General features: G+C 39.7%; 1 protein-coding gene across 1 annotated transcript in view; it reads left to right on the top strand.

The window, feature by feature from the left end:
- The window catches only part of LOC129041949 (A disintegrin and metallopeptidase domain 3-like), an 82,539-nt gene extending 69,971 nt beyond the window's left edge, over nt 1-12,568 (top strand). The window contains exons 19-21 of the mRNA XM_054497387.2: nt 2,034-2,199; nt 3,433-3,483; nt 12,446-12,568. Coding sequence (XP_054353362.1) covers nt 2,034-2,199; nt 3,433-3,481 — 215 coding nt within the window. The 3' untranslated portion in view covers nt 3,482-3,483; nt 12,446-12,568. The remainder of the gene's footprint in view (nt 1-2,033; nt 2,200-3,432; nt 3,484-12,445) is intronic.
- The last annotated feature ends 11,073 nt before the right edge of the window (nt 12,569-23,641 follow it).

Raw genomic sequence — 23,641 nt, 5'->3', positions numbered from 1 at the left:
GAACAGACTAAGATAATCATTACAGGCTAAACTGTTGCTTTATGTTTCTTTGCATTTGTCAGATTAATAACTGTATAATATTTTCCTTCATCAATAGTCTTCCTCATATTATTACAAGCAGTTAAAAAAAAAGGCTGAATTCTCAAATGTGTTCAACAGAAGCTATGACAGAAAGACAGAAGGCTCCAGGACTTTGTTGTACTTTCTTAATAGTTGGTATATCACATTGGACAAAAATATAAGAAAGCTGAAATTTTCCAGAGGAATAAAAAATGGATCCCAGAAACAAATCTTCACATGTATGGTCTAATGATTTTCAAGAATGCCTAGACCATTTGCTGGAGGAAGTTCAGTCTTTTCAATGTATCATGTTGAGATATCTGGGTATTCGCATGCAAGAGAATGAGGCAGGGCCCTTGCTGATACCATATACCAAAATTAACTCAAAATGGATCAACAATCTAAATGCAAGAACTAATATTATAAACCCTTAAAACAGAAGACATAACAGGAAATTGTAATAACATGGAATTTGGCAATGATTTCTTTGATATGACTCCAAAAGCACCATCAGTAAATGAAAAAACAGATAAATTAGGATCCATCATGATTACAAACAGTTGTGCATCAAAGGATACTATCAAGAGTGAAAAGATAATCCATAGAATGGGCAAAAATATTTAAAATAATCTATCTAATGAGGGATTAATATTAGGAATATATAAAGAACTCTTACAAGTCAATAACAACAACAAAACAAATAATTTCATTAAAAATGGGCAAAGTAGTTGAATACTTTTAATACATCTTTGAGGAAATGTAAAGCTGTGGAGCAGGCTAATAAGCACAGAAAACGTTGTGTTTTTCACATATTAACATTACTAATCCTTGGGGAAATACAAGTAAAAACCATAATGAAATACCAATTTTTACCTATTAGGATGGCTATTACAAAGAAAAATTCAAAGCATATTGAGTGTTGACCAGGATATGAAAAAATTAGAACTCTTTGCATTGCTGGTGAAAATGTAAAATAATGCAGTCTTTGTGGAAAACATCATGCTGGTTGCTAAAAATATTAAACACAGAATTAGCATATTATCCAGGAATTCCACATCTACGTATATGCCCAAAAAAATTAAAAGCAGAGACTCGAGCAGATATTTGTATACCCATGCTTATAGCAGCATTGTTCACAATAGCCAAAACATGGAAAACCCAAATGTTTATTGACAAATAAATGGATAACCATAATAAGGTGTAGAAATACAATGGAAGATTATTCACCTTTGAAATGAACAATCCTGTCACACCCTACAATGTAGATATAAACTGAAGACCTTATGATTAAGTGAAATAAGCCAGTCAGAACATGACAAATATTATCGATTCTGATTCTGTGAGGTACCTAGAGTAGTCAAACTCAGAGTCAAAGTAGAATGGTGGTTGCCGGGGCTGAGTTCTGCTTCCATTAGCACCTAGGTTAGTCAGATTCATGGAGTCAAAGTAGAATAATGGTGGCTCCTCTGGGGAGAGGGAAAAATGGTGGGTTAATATTGAATGGGTAAAAAATTTCCTTTTTGCAGAATGAGAAAGTTTTGAAGCAGGGTGGTGGTGATGGTTGCACATCAACGTGAATGTACTTAATGCAGTTCACAAAAAGAAATATGATACACCAAAATAGATTATATCATATAAGTAAATATTAAGTATACATGAAGGGATTATAAGTAAATCTATGGCAATATGTATTTTATGTCAATAAAAATTTTACTGTCAATAAAATAAGTACATTTATGACAATATTGCATATTGCCAATGACTGTGTATTGTCAATTATATGTATAAGTGTATTGAGTTGACATACACAATGTATAATGCACTCTGGGGCCCAGTCAGAGAAGGCTAAAAACACTTTTAAATTCAAATAGATTCATTCTTTAACTGTGTTGAATTCTAAATTTCTATAATTCAAATTCTGGTATGATTTCATCATTTTTCAAATAGTTAAAAAGGTACTCTCATGTTTTCAGAAAAAAGTGTACCCTTGTTTCCAAAACGACGTGCTGCTCCTAAAAACAATGGTCTTTTGATCAGTTTCTACATTTTTTCACCTTTGCTCATTTTAATTGCTATTGTTAGTCTTAAATGGAATAAAATGAAGAGATTTTGGAGCAAAGTGGGAACAGTAAGCAGCAGGTAAGTAAATGTATTATTTTTAATTTAATATTAAAATTCATTGTGGGAAGAATTCAGTGCAATTTGGAATCCAAGAAGAGACTCTAGGATGGTTTGGATTAATGTTTAGAAATATTGAGTAAGCTCACGCCCGTAATCCTGCCACTTTGGGAGGTCGAGGCGGGCAGATTGCCTGAGCTCAGGAGTTTGAGACCAGCCTGGGCAACACGGTGAAACCCCGTCTCTACTAAAATACAAAAAATTAGCCGGGCGTGGTGGCATGTGCCTGTAGCCCCAGCTATCCCAGCTACTCGGGAGGCTGAGGCAGGAGAATTGCTTGAACCCAGAAGCCAGAGGTTGCAGTGAGCCAAGATCATGCCACTGCACTCCAGCCTGGGCAACATAGTGAGACAAGAAATATTGCGTAAGTTCTCAGCATATAGCAAAGTTGTAATTTTTTTATTTTTTTATTTTATTTCAATCATCTAAGTATCCTGCCTGTTCTTACAGGGCCAAGAACAATTAAAGCTATTCAGTAAAGCCTCATTGCCTTTCACATAGAAAGCCAAGTTCTCTGCAATTGTTTAGAAAGTTCTGTTGACTTCCCAAGGAACCCCATTTCTCTTGCATTGACAACCAGTTGTGCCAAAAAGGTCCACAGAAATAGTCAGGGAAGAAAATTTTGTGAATAGAATATGTAGAAGGTAAGAAAAATAGGAGATGGTACAGAATGAGGGAGAGAACTCAGATAGGATACTTTGTATTTTGTGCATAATTAATATGGCTCATGTTTTTCAGAAATTATAAGTAAGGTACTAGCACAGCTTTTTTTTTTTTTTACTCTAACACCACATCAAACCATAATTTGCTTTATGAATATGTAGGGATTTGATAATTCAAAAGAAAGAATAACTGGTATCATTGATTAAAACTGACAAAATCTGGTCACAACAGCCTAAGTTTTACAACAGTAAGTGGTTTCAGGACTGCCAGGGTAAGAAATGAAGTAGGGCTGAAGCAAAATAGCAATGAGCCAGATGATCAGGAACTAGGTCATTCTCTTTGTCACTCGACGTCTTTATAATTGACATCACCCCTTCTTGTCTACGTCTGTTGTTTCCAAATCGACTGCTCTGCTTGCACTTGGCCACTTGATACATATTAATTGATTAATTAGTGCAAATGTAGCTTTTTAAACTTTTCTTGATTTCACTCAAGATTACAGTGTTTCCTAATGTTATCTCTTTTATACAGCTCTATCTCAGAAGACAGCAGTAGTAACAACAGCCAGTCACAGAGTTAAAGGTGACGTAAAATGATCAAATTGTTAAGAAATAATACTCATGGAGTATTTTTTTACTTTTAACAATACCTCAGTATGAGAAAACTATTATTCCCATATTTCATCATCTTGACTCCTATGTATTAATACTATGTAGTAAAACAAAGATAAGAAAATATATTTGATGTTAATTATGTTTTATACTTATTTAGAAATATGTAATGTTAACTAATATTAGCCAGAGATTTATTGAACAACATTTTTGTAATAAGGAATGATGTTAAAGAGATTATAAATATTTTTTTTTTCTTTTTTCTTTTATTGTAATTATCATTATCATTATTATTATTATTATTATACTTTAGGTTTTATGGTACATGTGCCCAATGTGCAGGTAAGTTACATATGTATACATGTGCCATGCTGGTGCACTGCACCCACCAACTCGTCATCTAGCATTAGGTATATCTCCCAATGTTATCCCTCCCCCCTCCCCCCAACCCACAACAGTCCCTGAAGTGTGATGTTCTCCTTCCTGTGTCCATGTGTTCTCATTGTTCAATTCCCACCTATGAGTGAGAATATGCAGTGTTTGGTTTTTTGTTCTTGTGATAGTTTACTGAGAATGATGATTTCCAATTTCATCCATGTCCCTACAAAGGACATGAACTCATCATTTCTTATGGCTGCATAGTATTCCATGGTGTAGATGTGCCACATTTTCTTAATCCAGTCTATCATTGTTGGACATTTGGGTTGGTTCCAAGTCTTTGCTATTGTGAATAATGCGGCAATAAACATACGTGTGCATGTGTCTTTATAGCAGCATGATTTATAGTCCTTTGGGTATATACCCAGTAATGGGATGGCTGGGTCGAATGGAATTTCTAGTTCTAGATCCCTGAGGAATCGCCACACTGACTTCCACAAGGGTTGAACTAGTTTACAGTCCCACCAACAGTGTAAAAGTGTTCCTATTTCTCCACATCCTCTCCAGCACCTGTTGTTTCCTGACTTTTTAATGATCGCCATTCTAACTGGTGTGAGATGGTATCTCATTGTGGTTTTGATTTGCATTTCTCTGATGGCCAGTGATGGTGAGCATTTTTTCATGTGTCTTTTGGCTGCATAAATGTCTTCTTTTGAGAAGTGTCTGTTCATGTCCTTCGCCCACTTTTTGATGGGGTTGTTTGTTTTTTTCTTGTAAATTTGTTGGAGTTCATTGTAGATTCTGGATATTAGCCCTTTGTCAGATGAGTAGGTTGCGAAAATTTTCTCCCATTTTGTAGGTTGCCTGTTCACTCTGATGGTAGTTTCCTTTGCTGTGCAGAAGCTCTTTAGTTTAATTAGATCCCATTTGTCAATTTTGGCTTTTGTTGCCATTGCTTTTGGTGTTTTAGACATGAAGTCCTTGCCCATGCCTATGTCCTGAATGGTATTGCCTAGGTTTTCTTCTAGGGTTTTTATGGTTTTAGGTCTAACATTTAAGTCTTTAATCCATCTTGAATTGATTTTTGTATAAGGTGTAAGGAAGGGATCCAGTTTCAGCTTTCTCCATATGGCTAGCCAGTTTTCCCAGCACCATTTATTAAATAGGGAATCATTTCCCCATTTCTTCTTTTTCTCAGGTTTGTCAAAGATCAGATGGTTGTAGATATGTGGCATTATTTCTGACGGCTCTGTTCTGTTCCATTGATCTATATCTCTGTTTTGGTACCAGTACCATGCTGTTTTGGTTACTGTAGCCTTGTAGTATAGTTTGAAGTCAGGTAGCGTGATGCCTCCAGCTTTGTTCTTTTGGCTTAGGATTGACTTGGCGATGCGGGCTCTTTTTTGGTTCCATATGAACTTTAAAGTAGTTTTTTCCAATTCTGTGAAGAAAGTCATTGGTAGCTTGATGGGGATGGCATTGAATCTGTAAATTACCTTGGGAAGGATGGCCATTTTCATGATATTGATTCTTCCTACCCATGAGCATGGAATGTTCTTCCATTTGTTTGTATCCTCTTTTATTTCCTTGAGCAGTGGTTTGTAGTTCTCCTTGAAGAGGTCTTTCACATCCCTTGTAAGTTGGATTCCTAGGTATTTTATTCTCTTTGAAGCAATTGTGAATGGGAGTTCACTCATGATTTGGCTCTCTGTTTGTCTGTTATTGATGTATAAGAATGCTTGTGATTTTTGCACATTGATTTTGTATCCTGAGACTTTGCTGAAGTTGCTTATCAGCTTAAGGAGATTTTGGGCTGAGACAATGGGGTTTTCTAGATATACTATCATGTCATCTGCAAACAGGGACAATTTGACTTCCTCTTTTCCTAATTGAATACCCTTGATTTCCTTCTCCTGCCTAATTGCCCTGGCCAGAACTTCCAACACTATGTTGAATAGAAGTGGCGAGAGAGGGCATCCCTGTCTTGTGCCAGTTTTCAAAGGGAATGCTTTCAGTTTTTGCCCATTCAGTATGATATTGGCTGTGGGTTTGTCATAAATAGCTCTTATTATTTTGAGATACGTCCCATCAATTCCTAATTTATTGAGAGTTTTTAGCATGAAGGGTTGTTGAATTTTGTCAAAGGCCTTTTCTGCATCTATTGAGATAATCATGTGGTTTTTGTCTTTGGTTCTGTTTATATGCTGGATTACATTTATTGATTTGCGTATATTGAACCAGCCTTGCATCCCAGGGATGAAGCCCACTTGATCATGGTGGATAAGCTTTTTGATGTGCTGCTGGATTCTGTTTGCCAGTATTTTATTGAGGATTTTTGCATCAATGTTCATCAAGGATATTGGTCTAAAATTCTCTTTTTTTGTTGTGTCTCTGCCAGGCTTTGGTATCAGGATGATGCTGGCCTCATAAAATGAGTTAGGGAGGATTCCCTCTTTTTCTATTGATTGGAATAGTTTCAGAAGGAATGGTACCAGCTCCTCCTTGTACCTCTGGTAGAATTCGGCTGTGAACCCATCTGGTCCTGGACTTTTTTTTGTTGGTAAGCTATTGATTATTGCCATAATTTCAGCTCCTGTTATTGGTCTATTCAGAGATTGAACTTCTTCTTGGTTTAGTCTTGGGAGGGTGTATGTGTTGAGGAATTTATCCATTTCTTCTAGATTTTCTAGTTTATTTGCATAGAGGTGTTTGTAATATTCTCTGATAGTAGTTTGTATTTCTGTGGGATCGGTGGTGATATCCCCTTTATCATTTTTTATTGCATCTATTTGATTCTTCTCTCTTTTTTTCTTTATTAGTCTTGCTAGCGGTCTATCAATTTTGTTGATCCTTTCAAAAAACCAGCTCCTGGATTCATTTATTTTTTGAAGGGTTTTTTGTGTCTCTATTTCCTTCAGTTCTGCTCTGATTTTAGTTATTTCTTGCCTTCTGCTAGCTTTTGAATGTGTTTGCTCTTGCTTTTCTATTTCTTTTAATTGTGATGTTAGGGTGTCAATTTTGGATCTTTCCTGCTTTCTCTTGTGGGCATTTAGTGCTATAAATTTCCCTCTACACACTGCTTTGAATGCATCCCAGAGATTCTGGTATGTTGTGTCTTGGTTCTCGTTGGTTTCAAAGAACATCTTTATTTCTGCCTTCATTTCGTTATGTACCCAGTAGTCATTCAGGAGCAGGTTGTTCAGTTTCCATGTAGTTGAGCGGTTTTGAGTGAGATTCTTAATCCTGAGTTCTAGCTTGATTGCACTGTGATCTGAGAGACAGTTTGTTACAATTTCTGTTCTTTTACATTTATTGAGGAGAGCTTTACTTCCAAGGATATGGTCAATTTTGGAATAGGTGTGGTGTGGTGCTGAAAAAAATGTATATTCTGTTGATTTGGGGTGGAGAGTTCTGTAGATGTCTATTAGGTCTGCTTGGTGCAGAGCTGAGTTCAATTCCTGGGTATCCTTGTTGACTTTCTGTCTCATTGATCTGTCTAATGTTGACAGTGGGGTGTTAAAGTCTCCCATTATTAATGTGTGGGAGTCTAAGTCTCTTTGTAGGTCACTCAGGACTTGCTTTATGAATCTGGGTGCTCCTGTATTGGGTGCATATATATTTAGGATAGTTAGCTCTTCTTGTTGAATTAATCCCTTTACCATTATGTAATGGCCTTCTTTGTCTCTTTTGATCTTTGTTGGTTTAAAGTCTGTTTTATCAGAGACTAGGATTGCAACCCCTGCCTTTTTTTGTTTTCCATTTGCTTGGTAGATCTTCCTCCATCCTTTTATTTTGAACCTATGTGTGTCTCTGCACGTGAGATGGGTTTCCTGAATACAGCACACTGATGGGTCTTGAGTCTTTATCCAATTTGCCAGTCTGTGTCTTTTAATTGGACCATTTAGTCCATTTACATTTAAAGTTAATATTGTTATGTGTGAATGTGATCCTGTCATTATGATGTTAGCTCGATGTTTTGCTCGTTAGTTGATGCAGTCTCTTCCTAGTCTCAATGGTCTTTACATTTCGGTATGATTTTGCAGTGGCTGGTACCGGTTGTGCCTTTCCATGTTTAGCGCTTCCTTCAAGAGCTCTTTTAGGGCAGGCCTGGTGGTGACAAAATCTCTCAGCATTTGCTTGTCTGTAAAGTATTTTATTTCTCCTTCACTTATGAAGCTTAGTTTGGCAGGATATGAAATTCTGGGTTGAAAATTCTTTTCTTTAAGAATGTTGAATATTGGCCCCCACTCTCTTCTGGCTTGTAGGGTTTCTGCCGAGAGATCCGCTGTTAGTCTGATGGGCTTCCCTTTGATGGTAACCCGTCCTTTCTCTCTGGCTGCCCTTAACATTTTTTCCTTCATTTCAACTTTGGTGAATCTGACAATTATGTGTCTTGGAGTTGCTCTTCTCGAAGAGTATCTTTGTGGCGTTCTCTGTATTTCCTGAATCTGAATGTTGGCCTGCCTTGCTAGATTGGGGAAGTTCTCCTGGATAATATCCTGCAGAGTGTTTTCCAACTTGTTTCCATTCTCCCCATCACTTTCAGGTACACCAATCAGACGTAGATTTGGTCTTTTCACATAGTCCCACATTTCTTGGAGGCTTTGCTCGTTTCTTTTTATTCTTTTTTCTCTAAACTTCCCTTCTCGCTTCATTTCATTCATTTCATCTTCCAGGGCTGATACCCTTTCTTCCATTTGATCGCATCGGCTCCTGAGGCTTCTGCATTCTTCACGTAGTTCTCGAGCCTTGGTTTTCAGCTCCATCAGCTCCTTTAAGCACTTCTCTGTATTGGTTATTCTAGTTATACATTCTTCTAAATTTTTTTCAAAGTTTTCAACTTCTTTGCCTTTGGATTGAATATCCTCCCGTAGCTCGGAGTAATTTGATCGTCTGAAGCCTTCTTCTCTCAGCTCGTCAAAGTCATTCTCCGTCCAGCTTTGTTCCGTTGCTGGTGAGGAACTGCGTTCCTTTGGAGGAGGAGAGGTACTCTGGTTTTTAGAGTTTCCAGTTTTTCTGCTCTGTTTTTTCCCCATCTTTGTGGTTTTATCTACTTTTGGTCTTTGATGATGGTGATGTACAGATGGGGTTTTGGTGTGGATGTCCTTTCTGTTAGTTTTCCTTCTAACAGACAGAACCCTCAGCTGCAGGTCTGTTGGAGTACCTGGCCGGCCGTGTGAGGTGTCAGTCTGCCCCTGCTGGGGGGTGCCTCCCAGTTAGGCTGCTCGGGGGTCAGGGGTCAGGGACCCACTTGAGGAGGCAGTCAGCCCGTTCTCAGATCTCCAGCTGCGTGCTGGGAGAACCACTGCTCTCCTCACAGCTGTCAGACAGGGACATTTAAGTCTGCAGAGGTTACTGCTGTCTTTTTGTTTGTCTGTGCCCTGCCCCCAGAGGTGGAGCCTACAGAGGCAGGCAGGCCTCCTTGAGCTGTGGTGGGCTCCACCCAGTTCAAGCTTCCTGGCTGCTTTGTTTACCTAAGCGAGCCTGGGCAATGGCGGGCGCCCCTCCCCCAGCCTCGCTGCGGACTTGCTGCTTGATCTCAGACTGCTGTGCTAGCAATCAGCGAGACTCCGTGGGCGTAGGACCCTCTGAGCCAGGTGCGGGCTATACTCTCCTGGGGCACCGTTTCCTAAGCCCGTCGGAAAAGCACAGTATTCGGGTGGGAGTGGCCCGATTTTCCAGGTGCGGTCTGTCACCTCTGGAAGGGGAACTCCCTGACCCCTTGCGCTTCCCGAGTGGGGCAATGCCTCGCCCCTGCTTCGGCTGGCGCACGGTGCACTCACCCACTGACCTGCGCCCACTGTCTGGCACTCCCTAGTGAGATGAACACGGTACCTCAGATGGAAATGCAGAAATCACCCGTCTTCTGCGTCGCTCGCGCTGGGAGCTGTAGACCGGAGCTGTTCCTATTCGGCCATCTTGGCTCCTCCGAGATTATAAATATTTTTGTAAAATACTCATAAACAATCATTGTCTCCTCTGGCCTTGTTTAAGGTTCTCATTGGGTGATTTACACAGATTGTCTCTCCACATTTATGATGATTGATCCTTACTAAAATGCCATAGGTATTGTTACCCATATTTTAGAGATGAGGAAATGGATAAAAGGAAATAAATTGATTCCCCAGGAAAATAGAATTTTTAGTGACTATTGTAGTGGAGTTTAACTTAAGACAATCCGACTTCAAAATTTAAACTCTTAAGATTGCCACAATCTGGAACAAATATAGCCTGATATATGACTGGGGATTGGGAATGGAATTTACATTGATTGAGACACATGAGATGCCAGGCAAAATTTTAAATCCACCTTTCTTCGAAGGCAGAACGATGCTTTTTTTTTAATCTTTAAGATGGGATAAATAGACATTCATATATATTGTTCAAAGTTCTAATTCATATGTGTAAAGAAATAATTATATTTGATGTGTTAGGCCTATCACTGAGAGTAAATGGAAAATTCAAAACTTCAACCAAGAGTGAGATCAAGAGTTCATCAAATTACTTAGCTGCCATTCCCTCATATCTGACTTTGTTGATAGTTAAGTCAATGGGTCTCTGTTTCCTTATCTGCCACTAAGCATAGGGAATTAGAGAGATGCTATGGCCCAAGCTTTCTTACTTTAAATTGTAAATGGCTCATCATAAATACTACTCCCCTTATCCTAGGAAAAAGTCAAAACCAGACATCCAGGCTTTCCCAGAGATAAAGATAGAGCTTTTCCATTCCAGCTGCACATCAAATCTATCCCACACAGGCATATACTGGCATTATCCATGCAAATATCTTCACAGCAGCTTTCAAAACACATATATGATATGATGCTAAAATGTCAGGAATGTTGGAGAAATATCAGGGATGTCATTCTATCTGGAGCAGAGTTACCAAGAGGGTTGCAGTTGTGATGAGGCCGGAGAAGTAACACCCATGGAGGGTCTTGGTGCTCTTGGAGGCCATCTGTCTTTTACTTTGAGTGAAAGGGAGGAATAACTGGATGGTGCAGATTCCAAGCGTGTGACTTACCCTTTAAAAAGCTGCTTTGTTGAAAACAGTCTAAATGATGGCAAGAGTAGATGTGGAGAAACTACTGCAGTAATCCAGGAGAGAAAAGATGGCGCTTCAGACCAGGGGTGGTAAGGATGGTCTTATGGATACATTTTGAAGGTAACACAACAGAATGTACTGACAGTTTGGATGCAGAATGTAAGAAAAAAATGCTTAAATAATATGGCTATTGATATACAGCAGGAAAATAGCAAGGCTAAAAAGTAAAACCACCCTTCTTTATTTACAAAATTTTGGCTTCTTTTTTTTTTCCTTGAGATGGAGTCTCACTCTGTTGCCCAGACTGGAGTGCAATGGCGTGATCTCGGCTCACTGCAACCTCTGCCACCTGGGTTCAAGCGATTCTCCTGCCTCAGCCTCCTGAGTAGCTGAGACTACAGGCACACGCCACCATGCTCAGCTAATTTTTGCATTTTTAGTAGAGATGGGGTTTCACCATGTTGGCCAGGATGGTCTCAATATCCTGACCTCGTGATCCGCCTGCCTCAGCCTCCCAAAGTGTGGGAATTTGCAAGTTTATGAATGCTGAGATGTAAAATCCATGTAAGTAACCATGAGCCAAAATAAGTATCTTGTATGCCACAATGAGGAGTTTAAATATTCTTCTGTATGACTAAGAACATAGGTAAGGTACTTTTTAAGATGGTAAGAAATGGATTTGGTACTGTATGTCTTGCAGTTTACCAATTTCACTGGGATAAAATAGGGAAAGTAGATTCAGTCACAGATGGAAAGTAGTGAAGCAGTTAAGAGACTGCTGAATGCACAAGAAAGGTGTGATGAGGACAGGATTGGAGAGGAGGAAAAGCACAAAAACATTTTCAGAGGTATGACAGAGGCCCAATCTGTTAGAGTAGTGACTGGATGGACATTTATAGGTTAGAATAAAAGAGAGAACTAAATAAACCTCCACTCTTCTGACAGAATGGATAGTGACACCTTTTACCAGTGACACATTGTATAGTAGAGAAATAACTGGTTTGGTTTGGGGTGAGGAAGTGGAGGGGAGTGAAGAGTTAGTTTGTCTTTGAACAAGTGTATTTAAGAACCCGCTGGAAATGCACAGAGGGTTTTTGGAAGTTCTTTTCTTCCTCAGATACATAGAGAAAAATTTATAGTAATTCTTTCTTATTTTTTCACATATTTATATTGCTGTTTTTTTCTGTTTCCTTTTTGTGGTTTTCCTTTATATTTTTCTTCTGTTTCTTTGTTGATGATTTTCATTTATCCATGTAAAGTTTAGAGACTGTGTAAATTAAAAATACAAATATCAATTTGTAATATTCCCTTTTAATGTAGCCATTACAATCCATTTATGAAAAATAAATTTAGATTTATAAATTTCCTGAATCACAGACACAGACTGCACCAGTATAATCAGTGTCTCATTATACTAATTAAGTGTTCTACCAATAGTTGAATAGTAAATAACAGCTTTTATTAACAATGGAGATTTAACAATTTTTATTTTTCTGTATTTCCTCTGCAGCAGTAACCAAGTGATAAAATCAAAGCCATCGGATGAAGAAAGGATATCACCAGGAAACTCACCATTAACTTAAAACTTTCAACTTCACAAAACAAAATAAATCATATGACTAAAAGCATACAAGCTTATGTCTATTGATTCTTCTACCCTCCATGATCCTTTAGTAGGAGATGAGCGGCTTTGTCTCTTTGTAACTTTGGAAGTTGTTACATCATAAGCTTTATAGCCTTCTGAAACAAGAGAGTTCACTGATCTCCCTCACAGGACATGCGGCAGGGGAGTGGCTCACCTGTTCGGTCGCCCACCGCTCAAACCCCTCATCTGCTGGTCTGCTTGTCTTGCCACATCTGTAGCAGTTAACAGGTACACCCTGGGAATTCTGGGGTTTGTGGGCTTGCCTGGTGGACATTGAAGCCCTTACCTCTTTCCTGTATTTCCTCTCTCTTTCCTGGGCCTCCCTGTCTCTATTATAAAAGACTGAGGTGGCTACTTTCAGGAGGTTATGTGAAGTACTATCTGGTCCCGGGGCCTGTTTTTTGCAGCTTCTTCCTGATATCAGGGGCTGCCTGAATAATAAACATCCTTCAGGGTTAGTTGTTCCTCAACTGAATCAGGAGGTGAAGAGGTGCTTTACCAACGCCTCTCTAAGCCTTTCCAAGAAGGCAGTGGGATTTTCATCAACCCCCTGGTCAATCATGGATAACAGTATAATTGAGAGGCTTGGTCCCGGTCCTACACACGCCCTCCATTACGCAAACCTGAAACCGTCTCCTGTTCCAGTCTCTCATCTCACCATTGGGATCCCATCCAGGGTCATTCGTTAGTACTGTCTCTCTTCCAATTGGATAATTTTCACCCTCTTCCCTGATGCTATATGTGATACAAAGCTCATCCCCAAATCTCTGCTCCTTGCAGAGCAACCTGCTTCTCAGTGTCTGTCAGGGTCTGATTCAAAAGTAACAATGTCTCTCTGGGAGAGTTCAAATACTTGGATGAAATTCTGGAAAGCCTCTATATATTGGACAGGGTCATCTGAAAACTTGCCAAGATCCCCCTTAATTTGCTTTAACTCCTGTAGAGAGAAGGGGATCTGGACTTTACTGGGGTCAAATTCACCAGGCATCTGAGGCATCTGTTGGAAGGGCAAGGGTGAGACTGGGGCTTGTCTCAGGTGAGGATTTCTAGGAGGGGGTAAGTGAGAGGCCGAAGTTGGATAGGGAGGTTGAGGTGGACCTGGAGGAGCAGGGCTGGAGGGAGCTGGCTCTTCTGCTGGGGGTGCCTCTAGGATTTGTATCTTTAGTTCCCTTGGCTCACCCGTTGCAGCCTTTCCTGAGACAACAAACAGGAGAGCTGGATTAATCCTACACTGTTAGCAAAGGTCTGGATTGCCTTTCAAGGTATAGAAAGCCTGCCCATATGGGGCCTCACACCATCTGTCCTCGTGTCTACAGAAAAGGTCCAACTGCCTGATGGTATTGAAATGAATGGTCTTCCAGACCATAATTTGGCCAAAAATTTATGCAGAGGGCTATGAGGTATTTTTCCTCCACATTCTGAGTGTCAAAGCAGTTCCAGTGGTTCAGAATACACTCCAGAGGAGTATAAGCTGGGGTTGGTAAAGAGAGCTGGTTGCCCGTTCTGAAAGACAGGGAATGGAAGCATCCCTCAACTCTCTTCTTTCTTTCAGTGAAAACTCGGGGTGTGAGAGAGAAAGCGAACATCCTTTCTCTTCTATCTTTTTGTCCTCAAGTTCTGGCAACCTTAGCAGGTGCCACCATGGGTACTAATGCAGCATGCACCCATGAAGCAGGGAAGGCCTAGAGAATAGGAATTATCCACTGTCACCTATGCCTCCATCTTCCCAGCTGTTGGCAAACTTTGAGTTCCCTGGGCCTCATTATGCCATGGAACATGGCCTCCTTTCATGAGGTGGGCGGTGTTTAGTTGGCAGGAATTGGTCCTGCCCATTTACATTGTGCCTGTTGCCTGGCTTTGGATCCCTCAAACCTGATTTTCCTTGCTAGGACTTCATTCAGCCTGAAGCTTGGAATCGAGTTTGAGACGAAGTATTTCAGGGGCTGTATCTGTTTAGATTGTCTCAAATGAGCCCTGCTGAATTTTTCAGTTATCAGCCAGTAGGGGTCACTCTTCCATTATTTTCTCTATTATAAGCAGCGTGCTGGGGGTAGGAACCCTCTCTTAGAAAAATGTAAAAAAGAAAAAACAGCTTACGAGGCAAAAGGGGAAGGTCCTGGGGGAAGAACCCCTTGCTCAGTGCAAATGGGTCCCTTTAATCCTTGTATTCTTCCTCTGGTTCAGACCTGGCTAAATTATTTGGCTGGGGAGGAAAAGTTCTGTTGGCACAATGAGCAGGTAGCTGGCTGTGCTGGGTCCCTGTGGCAGCCACAGTCTTTTCCTGTCCCTCTTGTGCATGCTGTGGACACCTCTAGGTGCCTGAGCCAGGACAGGACGGGGTAAGGAGAGGATGTGCTGTGGGCCACACGTGCCTGTGGCTGTCAGGCTGGGGATGGCACATTTAAGAACAAATGGAAAGTATTTGTTCTGATTTGCATCTTTGATGGCTGAGCCAAATGCTCATTCTATTTAATATTATTGCCGCAGCCTGTAGCAAAGCCTTTGACATTATAAAGGAAGAGATAAGAGCCATTTTAAACTGAGAAAAGAAAAGACACCAAAGGAAGTCTGGGGTCTTGGCCTACGGAGTTCAGTCCTGGGGCCTTTCAGCAAAAAAAAAAAAAAAATGCTTTTGGTTGCCCCATGGCTTTACTCCAGTCCCATGTGGTGGCTAGACCTCCCTGGAGAGAAACAGAGCCGGAAAGAGAGAGGTGGCAGAGTCTTGGAGAAGAGGCAGATATGACAGTTTTGCTTTTTAACTCACCTTTCTTTGTATTCTGGACAGGACCCCAGCTGAAACAGGAGAGTTCCTGGATCTCTTCACAGGAGGTGTGACAGGGGTGTGGCTTGCCTGTTCAGTGCCACCACTGCTCAAACCCCTAATGGGAGGGGAACCATTCAGACAGGGAGATGCAGGAGCCAGGTTGAGTGCTTTGGGTTCCAGACCCATGGTAGTGTCTAGGGGGTGGGTGCCTGCAACCCCAGTGTTACAAAGCTCTTTCCACTTTGCCGTTCACATATGGCTTATGTTAACCAGCTCAGTCAACCCTCTGCTTTTTTGCAAGGGCAGAGGGCCAGTGTGATAGCTGTCTGTATTCCAGCTCCTGCCAGGAAGAATTGGGTCACACATGGGCTTGAAGCATGTGTAAGAGTTAAAGAAAGAGGAAAGAAACACAAAAAGTGGCCCAACAGTCAAAGACAGGTATATTTTGGAGAATTAACCTGAGAGGGGCTTCTGGATGATTTCAGTCAGGAGCTCTCTCTCTTACAGACTAAGAGTATTTATTGGTTTTTTAGGGTGAGAGAGCTTATCATAAGCTTGGAATGTTTCTGTGTGGGGGAGAAGTTTATGGCAGGGTTGGAATATCTCTGGTCAGAGAGGAGGTTATCTTGAGCCTGACATCTTGGGTTATCTTGGGGCTGATATGTCTCTGGTCAGGGAGAGGTTTGAAATGTTTCTGGTCGGAGATGTTATTTGTGGTTTATGGTCATGCTGACCTTACCCATTAGGCTGATGCCCTTTGGATTTAGGCAGTTTTTGATCAAGGTGAACTTTAAAATGACTGTGCTTGTCCAAGATCGTGATGCTCCTGCTCTGTCAGGATGAATGCAAGGTTTTATTGAGTGGTGGAGGTAGCTATCAGTGGGATGGATGAGGAGCTGGAAGAGGGGAATGGAGTGGGAAGATGACCTTCCCCTGGAGTTGAGCCATCAAGTGGCCAGACACCTCTCCAACTGACCCCAGCCAAACTCCTCTCAGTGTTCAGACTTTCCTCCTCTTCTCTCTTTCTCTGCCATGTCATTCTGCTGCACGTATGCTTGTTTTGCCTCCTCACCTGCTTGTCTGCTTCTGGATGCTAGAGTTCAAGGTTTATGTGAGTACAAGATAGGGGTCATGGTGGGCCAAAAGGCAACTTCTTGGGCATGAAAACGGGAATGCCTGTTCTCATTTAGGGCCATGATATCCAGGCTTGAGGGTGAGCCTTTTCTGGGGAACCACCCTCTTCCACCCTGTGTTTCCCTTTCTCCAGTCCATATCACTTCCATTGTCCACTGCTCCTGCCCACTCTCAGATGCCCATGGCATGCTGACTGCTCTCATCCCAAGAGAGGATACCTGCAGCCCACCCCCCTCTAATAGTTAATTATCCCCTTGTCTTATTCATTCTAAGTTTTGGAATATTGAGAGAGGAAGTATTGCTGAGTAAGGTCAGCTCCACAGTCACATTAGTCATTAGCCTAAATCCTACCTTAAATGAATTGCTCAAACTGAGCTCTGGGTCATAGACACCTGTACCATCAGGTATTATGCTTCCTTGGCCCTGTATAAACTGCTCTAGAATATTTCTCTGTCCTTTGGGAAAACCCAAACTTGCCACTCTGTCTTCCCTGAAGCTGGGCTTTTCTGGGTAAGATTTTCTTGCCTCAGTCTCCCCTCCCCTCCCCCTCTTGCTGAGATGGGTGCATTTCTACACATCACAGAGCCTTACACATGGATTAGAGATCCACCAGCCCACCTGGAGTCCAATTAGGACCTACAGAGTCTCCATCACAAACCAAGATGCCTCTAGGACAGGGGTAGAGGAACCTCATCACAGAGGTCCAGAGTTTCCTATTCCAAATGTCCATCAACTGAAGAATGGATAAACAAAATGTGGTATATACAAACAATGGAATATTATTCATCCCTAAAATGGAATGAAGCATTGACACTCTTACTCAACATGGTTGATCCTTGAAACCATTATGTTAAGTAAATAAAGCCAGTCACAAACACCAGATATTTACATGTGTATGTATTTGTATGATATGTCCAGAACAGGGGCAGCTGTTAGTTTAATGGTTGTTTAGGGAGTAGAGGTGTGGGATAAAGAACTTGTGTATAGGAGGGTGATGGCTAAAGGGTATAGAGTTTCTTCATAATAAGATGAAACTTATCTCAAATTGACTATGGTGATGGTCACACATACCAGTGAACATACTAAAAATCATTTAGTCTTATGTTTTAAGTGGGTGACTTTTGTGGTATGTGAATTATATCTTAATAAGGCTGTTTAAAATGCAAATTGGGATGGTTCTACTAGATTTATCTCAATCTCATGGCAATGAGGGCAATTTTGGGCCATCATGCTCACTGTCCTGCCTCTTTCTCATGATTTCTATTGTCCAGATGTACCAGTCTCTAGTAGGCCTGAGTTTTAGTCCTGACTAGACTTTTATTTTCAAACTGTCAACACAGTTCATCCCTGTAACATGGTGTACTGGGGTTTTAGGTAAGGGATGGGATAAAAGATGAGTTAGGGCTGGGCACTATGGCTTACACCTGTAATCCCAGTACACTGGGAGGCCAAGGTGGGGTGGATCACAAGGTCAGGAGTCCAGCCTGGCCAACATAGTGAAACCCCATCTCTACTAAAAATACAAAAAGCCAGGAGTGGTGGTGGGAGCCTGTAATCCCAGTTACTTGGGAGGCTGAGGCAGGAGAATTGCTTGAACCCAGGAAGCAGAGGTTGCAGTGAGCCGAGATCGTGCCACTGCACCCCAGCCTGGGCGACAGTGCAAGACTCCATCTCAAATAAAAAAAAAAAAAGATGAGTTAGTTCTGGACATGTGCAGTTTAAGATATTTGTCAAAGTTCAGGAAGGCAAATGCATACTCTTCCTTTTACAGTGGTGTCACTTGTTCTCTCTCCCCTTGCCTTGCTGCCTTTCTGATCTCCACAGGTTCTTCAGTAGTGCTTAGAATCACCATTTACACAACACAGTCAGGTTGCATTTTAAAGCTTTTCTTTCCCTTTCCTCCACTGATTGTAATCTAGTATTTTTAAAAAGATGCATAGTTGAATAAAAGTGTTTTGATGGAATTATCAGGATAAAGTCCTATTTTCTTGATTTGTTTTTATTTGCAAATATATTAAACATTTAAGTCAGCAGTGGTATGTAAGAAGTTGTTAGCAATTGCTAGTAATGATAATTAATATTTCTATTTTCCTGTTTCTCCACAATAAATAAATCCAACCATAAAAAAAAACTGTGATGCAGAGACATTTTCAAGAACCTCACTATGAGGGCAAATGATGCTTATTTGCCTTTATGTCACTACTAAAGGGTTTAAACAATTTAAGCTTCCCCACAACAAAGCAGTTGCACTCCATTGTGTGTGCTTGTGTCTGGTGTTTCCTCTCCCTGCCCTGTTGAAGCTTCCCAGGCTCTTGGATTCCATAATGCTGAGCCAACTCAGGCAGAAAGCAACCTCAATTGTCACCTCGATGGCCCTGAGACAGCACACTGTACTCTGAAGTGGTCCTTTGGCCCTGTGACCAAGAGCTTCCATGAGACTCAGGGGGCCTTTGTCCTTGGCTGTGTTTCCTGCACTCTGGTGAAGCCATGTTCTTTCTCTTTGCCTTCCTTGCTGAGCATGGAAGGCTACAAGCCCACCTAAGTCCATAGTAGCCTAAAATTTATTTTCCTTTTGCTCAGAAGAAGGTTGGACTATTCCTGGAGAACAATTCCATGTATCTCTGAGACCCTCTACAACCCCTTTCCCGGATCCCATGCTGGTGCCTCCCATGCATCACACCTTCTCAGACCAGGCCATGTGAGCCAAGGACATTAGCAGAGGAGATATTTGAGCTCAGGGCCCAGGGTCTTAGCTACCCACACACAGCAGGACTTTCAGGGTCTCCCCACTCTGTGATGGAGAACAGAGGTGTGGGTGCACTGCCTTCAATCTGAGGAGAAACGGGCTCCAGTGGGATTCAGAAGAGGAACTGGACTATCCTGTGGAACTGCAGTGACTGATTTTTTTGTTTGATATTTTGTATCTCAATCATTTTCAATGTGCCATTGATAATGTCGTGAAAGTGTATATCACACTGGAGAGTGTACACTCATAAATAACTTTTTCTATATTTTGACCCCACCATTGACTCAGGATTAATAAGCATTGCTTGACTGAGATGATTGTTGATACAAACAACATAAAATCAAAAAATATTTTTCAACTGCAGATTCTAAAGGAATATTCTTGCATACCCCAGTTCCACAGAAGATAGGGTAAAATGAGGATGAAATTTCAGAGAAGGTAAATGACCAATAATATTGATTTTACAAGTTGTAATTTTAAAGCACTTTTACTTCTTGTGTTTATTTTCATTTTTATTTTATTTATATTTATATTTGTAGAAATGTATAGGGTGCATGATTTTTTTTGAAATTTCGCTCCATGTGTATAATACATAATTATCAAGCAAGGGTATTTAGGGTGCCCATCACCTGATTACGTAACATTTCATTAAATATAGTCATCCTACTCTGCTATCAAGCATTTAATTTATTCCTTCTACTTATTGTATGTTTGTACCCTTTAACAATAAGATATTTTTTTTCTTCAAGCTTAGATTTTCCTTTTTAAAGTTTTTGTACCATATTTAAATTCACAAATGCAGTAAAATGTACAGTTGTTTTATTGATTTATTTTTCACTTAGGATTCATCAGGTCTTGTATATTAGACTTTCCATTTTAAAGAAATAAACTACGTATTTATAAATCTCCAACTGAATATAAGCCATTGAAATAAAGAACAAGTTATATATTATGTCTAATGTGAAATTGAATATAGTTATACAAGCAGTTAATGGTAGGAAATTAAGCTAGTTGCATACTTATTAATATTTATAATGTGTAAACCACATATGTGTTTTTTTAAAAACTTTATTTAGTATCATAAAATTCACTTACATATCACAAAATTCACTGACATGTAAAATTCAATTTTTTTTATTATTATTATACTTTAAGTTTTAGGGTACATGTGCACAATGTGCAGATTAGTTACTTATGTATACATGTGCCATGCTGGTGTGCTGCACCCACTAACTCGTCATCAAGCATTAGGTATATCTCCCAATGCTATCCCTCCCCCCTCCCCCCACCCCACAACAGTCCCCGGAGTGTGATGTTCCCCTTCCTGTGTCCATGTGTTCTCATTGTTCAATTCCCACCTATGAGTGAGAATATGCAGTGTTTGGTTTTTTGTTCTTGCGATAGTTTACTGAGAATGATGATTTCCAATTTCATCCACGTCCCTACAAAGGACATGAACTCATCAGTTTTTTATGGCTGCATAGTATTCCATGGTGTATATGTGCCACATTTTCTTAATCCAGTCTATCATTGTTGGACATTTGGCTTGGTTCCAAGTCTTTGCTATTGTGAATAATGCCACAATAAACATATGTGTGCATGTGTCTTTATAGCAGCATGATTTATAGTCCTTTGGGTATATACCCAGTAATAGGATGGCTGGGTCAAATGGTATTTCTAGTTCTAGATCCCTGAGGAATCGCCACATTGACTTCCACAATGGTTGAACTAGTTTACATTCCCACCAACAGTGTAAAAGTGTTCCTATTTCTCCACATCCTCTCCAGCACCTGTTGTTTCCTGACTTTTTAATGATTGCCATTCTAACTGGTGAGAGATGGTATCTCATTGTGGTTTTGATTTGCATTTCTCTGATGGCCAGTGACTGCAGTTTTGCAGCCATCAACCATGTATCAGTTTTAGAACATTTTATTTTCCAAATAAGAGCTTTCATGTCATTTCAGTTAATCTCTGTTCTCACCCACAGCTCCAGGCAACAATAAATCTCTGCTTTCTCTTTCCTGGTTTGCTTTTTTTTTTTTTTTCAAAATTTCATACAAATGAAATCAAACAGCCTTTTCTCTGCCTGCATCTTTTAAAATACATATTTATAACAACTGCTCTTTGTCTGCCTGCAACCATGTATTTGAACAAGGCTGGAGAAAATTATTCTCACTTAATTCATGACCACCCTAATTAATTAAGGCTTACAAACTTCATGGCCTTTCATGACTCTACAAGAGCAATAAAAATGTTTACTTTTACGAGACCATCAATGGTCCTTATATTTTTTAATGCCAAAAGCTGTTTTTTAATCTTCACTTTTCTTGATCCTATTTGCAGCATTTGGCATAGCTGATAGGTGTCTACTCCATGAATTACTTTCTTCATTTAGCTTCCAGAGTATTCCAGTCTCATGATTTAACTCTTGCCATTGCAGTTATTCTCTCTCTCTTTCTCTCTCTCTCTTTCTCTCTCTCTCAGCTCTCTCAAAGATTTGCTAATAACAATAATGTCAATCATACAGAATTATTAATATACATTTACAGGAAGAAAAAAGTTGTGAAAACTCTCTTTACTCTTTTCCACCTATGGCCCAACAAGTATTCTCTTGTGCCTGGGTTTTATCACTGTCACATGCATCTTCTATCTATGACAGTCAAATTGAAGTAGTGGTCAAATAAATGCAATAAAATATTTGAACTAAATACTCAACATGGAAAAAAATATCAATCTTGAGTAACATGTCTAGCTCAAGAGAGAAGCACGTGACAATAAATGTCAAAGACAGCTAAGTCTTGCTTTAAAATGTGAAGAATCAGAATACAAACAGCTGATTTCTTATTATATGCATAAAACAAATACTTCTGGAATAAGAATTATCAAAGATAAATGGAAATAATGTTTGAGTTATGAATTTAATATTATATACATTTATAAACAATAAAATTAATATGAATGTATAGGATTCATATAACAGCATTTTTTGATGATGGTAATTTCACTGTGTCTTAGCAATTAAGTAATTGGTTGAAATTCATTGAAATGGTGTATCAGAGAGTTCAGACTTTCTTAACACTGGAACAGACTCTGTGATTCCTTTGTATCAGATATTAGCATGTGTGGCTCTGCACATCTTCATTCAACAAATACTTAGTGTCTACTATCTGACAGACCCTCTTCTAGGCACTGGGATACAGCAGTAAACAAAAGACAAAATTCTTAGTTTTCTAGCATTTTAGATAACAATTAATTAAGCCTGGGTGTGAAAGACTGGTGGTAACAAAATGTAGATTGGATGACATGGAAAATGTCATTGAATAGGTAAATAAAGATATAAAGTAGAAGTAACATGTATTTTCACATAAATGTTATTCCAGACAGAGTTAGGAAAAAATGCAGAGACCCTGAGGCCAAAGTATCCTTTGTTTATACAAAGAACAGTTAGGGGGCAATGTGCCTGGAGTGAGTGTGAATGTAGTTACAGATGGTGTCATAGAAATGAGACATCATCAGAGACTTTGAACAAATAAGTGACAGCATCAGACCAATATTTTCATAGAATAATCTGCAGGGCAAATAAGCAGAAGTAAGGAGACCAGTTAGAAGACTACTACAGTCATCCACACAAGATGATGATGGTTTGAAATAGAATAGTAGCAGGGGTCGAGGCCCAATTCTGGATATACTTTAAAGAGAGAAACATGAAATTTAATAATTCACTGGATTTGAGGGGAAAACAAAGTCACAAAAAAAAGATGGCAAAATGACTCCAAGGTTTTGTTCTGAAAAACTGGAAGAATGCAGATGGTATTGGGAATGTGATCAGAAGTCCATTAGGGACATGTTAAATATGAGAATTCTAGTAAGTATCTTTATGTGGAACTATCAAGTAAGTAGTCAAATAATTGAATCTGGAGTTCACTGAAGAAGTATAAAGCAGAGATAGATACTGGGAGTAATTAACATATATATGACTGTTATGTTACTATTTTTACTTTTAACAAATACAACTATCTATATGTAGGGTACAATGTAATGTTTTGATACATGCATACATTGTGGAATGATCAAATCAGGTTAATTAACATATCCATTAACTCAAATATTTATTATTTCTTTACTCAAGAACATTTAAAATCATCTCTTTTAGCTATTTTTAAAGATATAATAATAAACCATAAGACTAGATGAGATAGGCAATAATGTATCTAGAAAAACAAAGTTCAAAGACAGCACCATGGAGCTAACTTCTAGAGACAGATCAGCAGGTATTGGAAAAAAAAAACTGAGAAGCAGTAACTACATTAGCAAGAGTTAAAGAAAGAGCCTGTGGTATCCTGTAGCCAAATGAGGAAGTATTCTATACAGGAGAGACTGATCAGCTATGCCAAATGCTGCTGATTGGTCAGAAAAA

The sequence above is a fragment of the Pongo pygmaeus genome, chromosome 7, assembly GCF_028885625.2.
Source record: "Pongo pygmaeus isolate AG05252 chromosome 7, NHGRI_mPonPyg2-v2.0_pri, whole genome shotgun sequence".
Lineage (NCBI taxonomy): Eukaryota > Metazoa > Chordata > Mammalia > Primates > Hominidae > Pongo > Pongo pygmaeus.
Note: the sequence above shows the minus strand (reverse complement) of the source record. Positions and strands in the feature narration are given on the sequence as shown.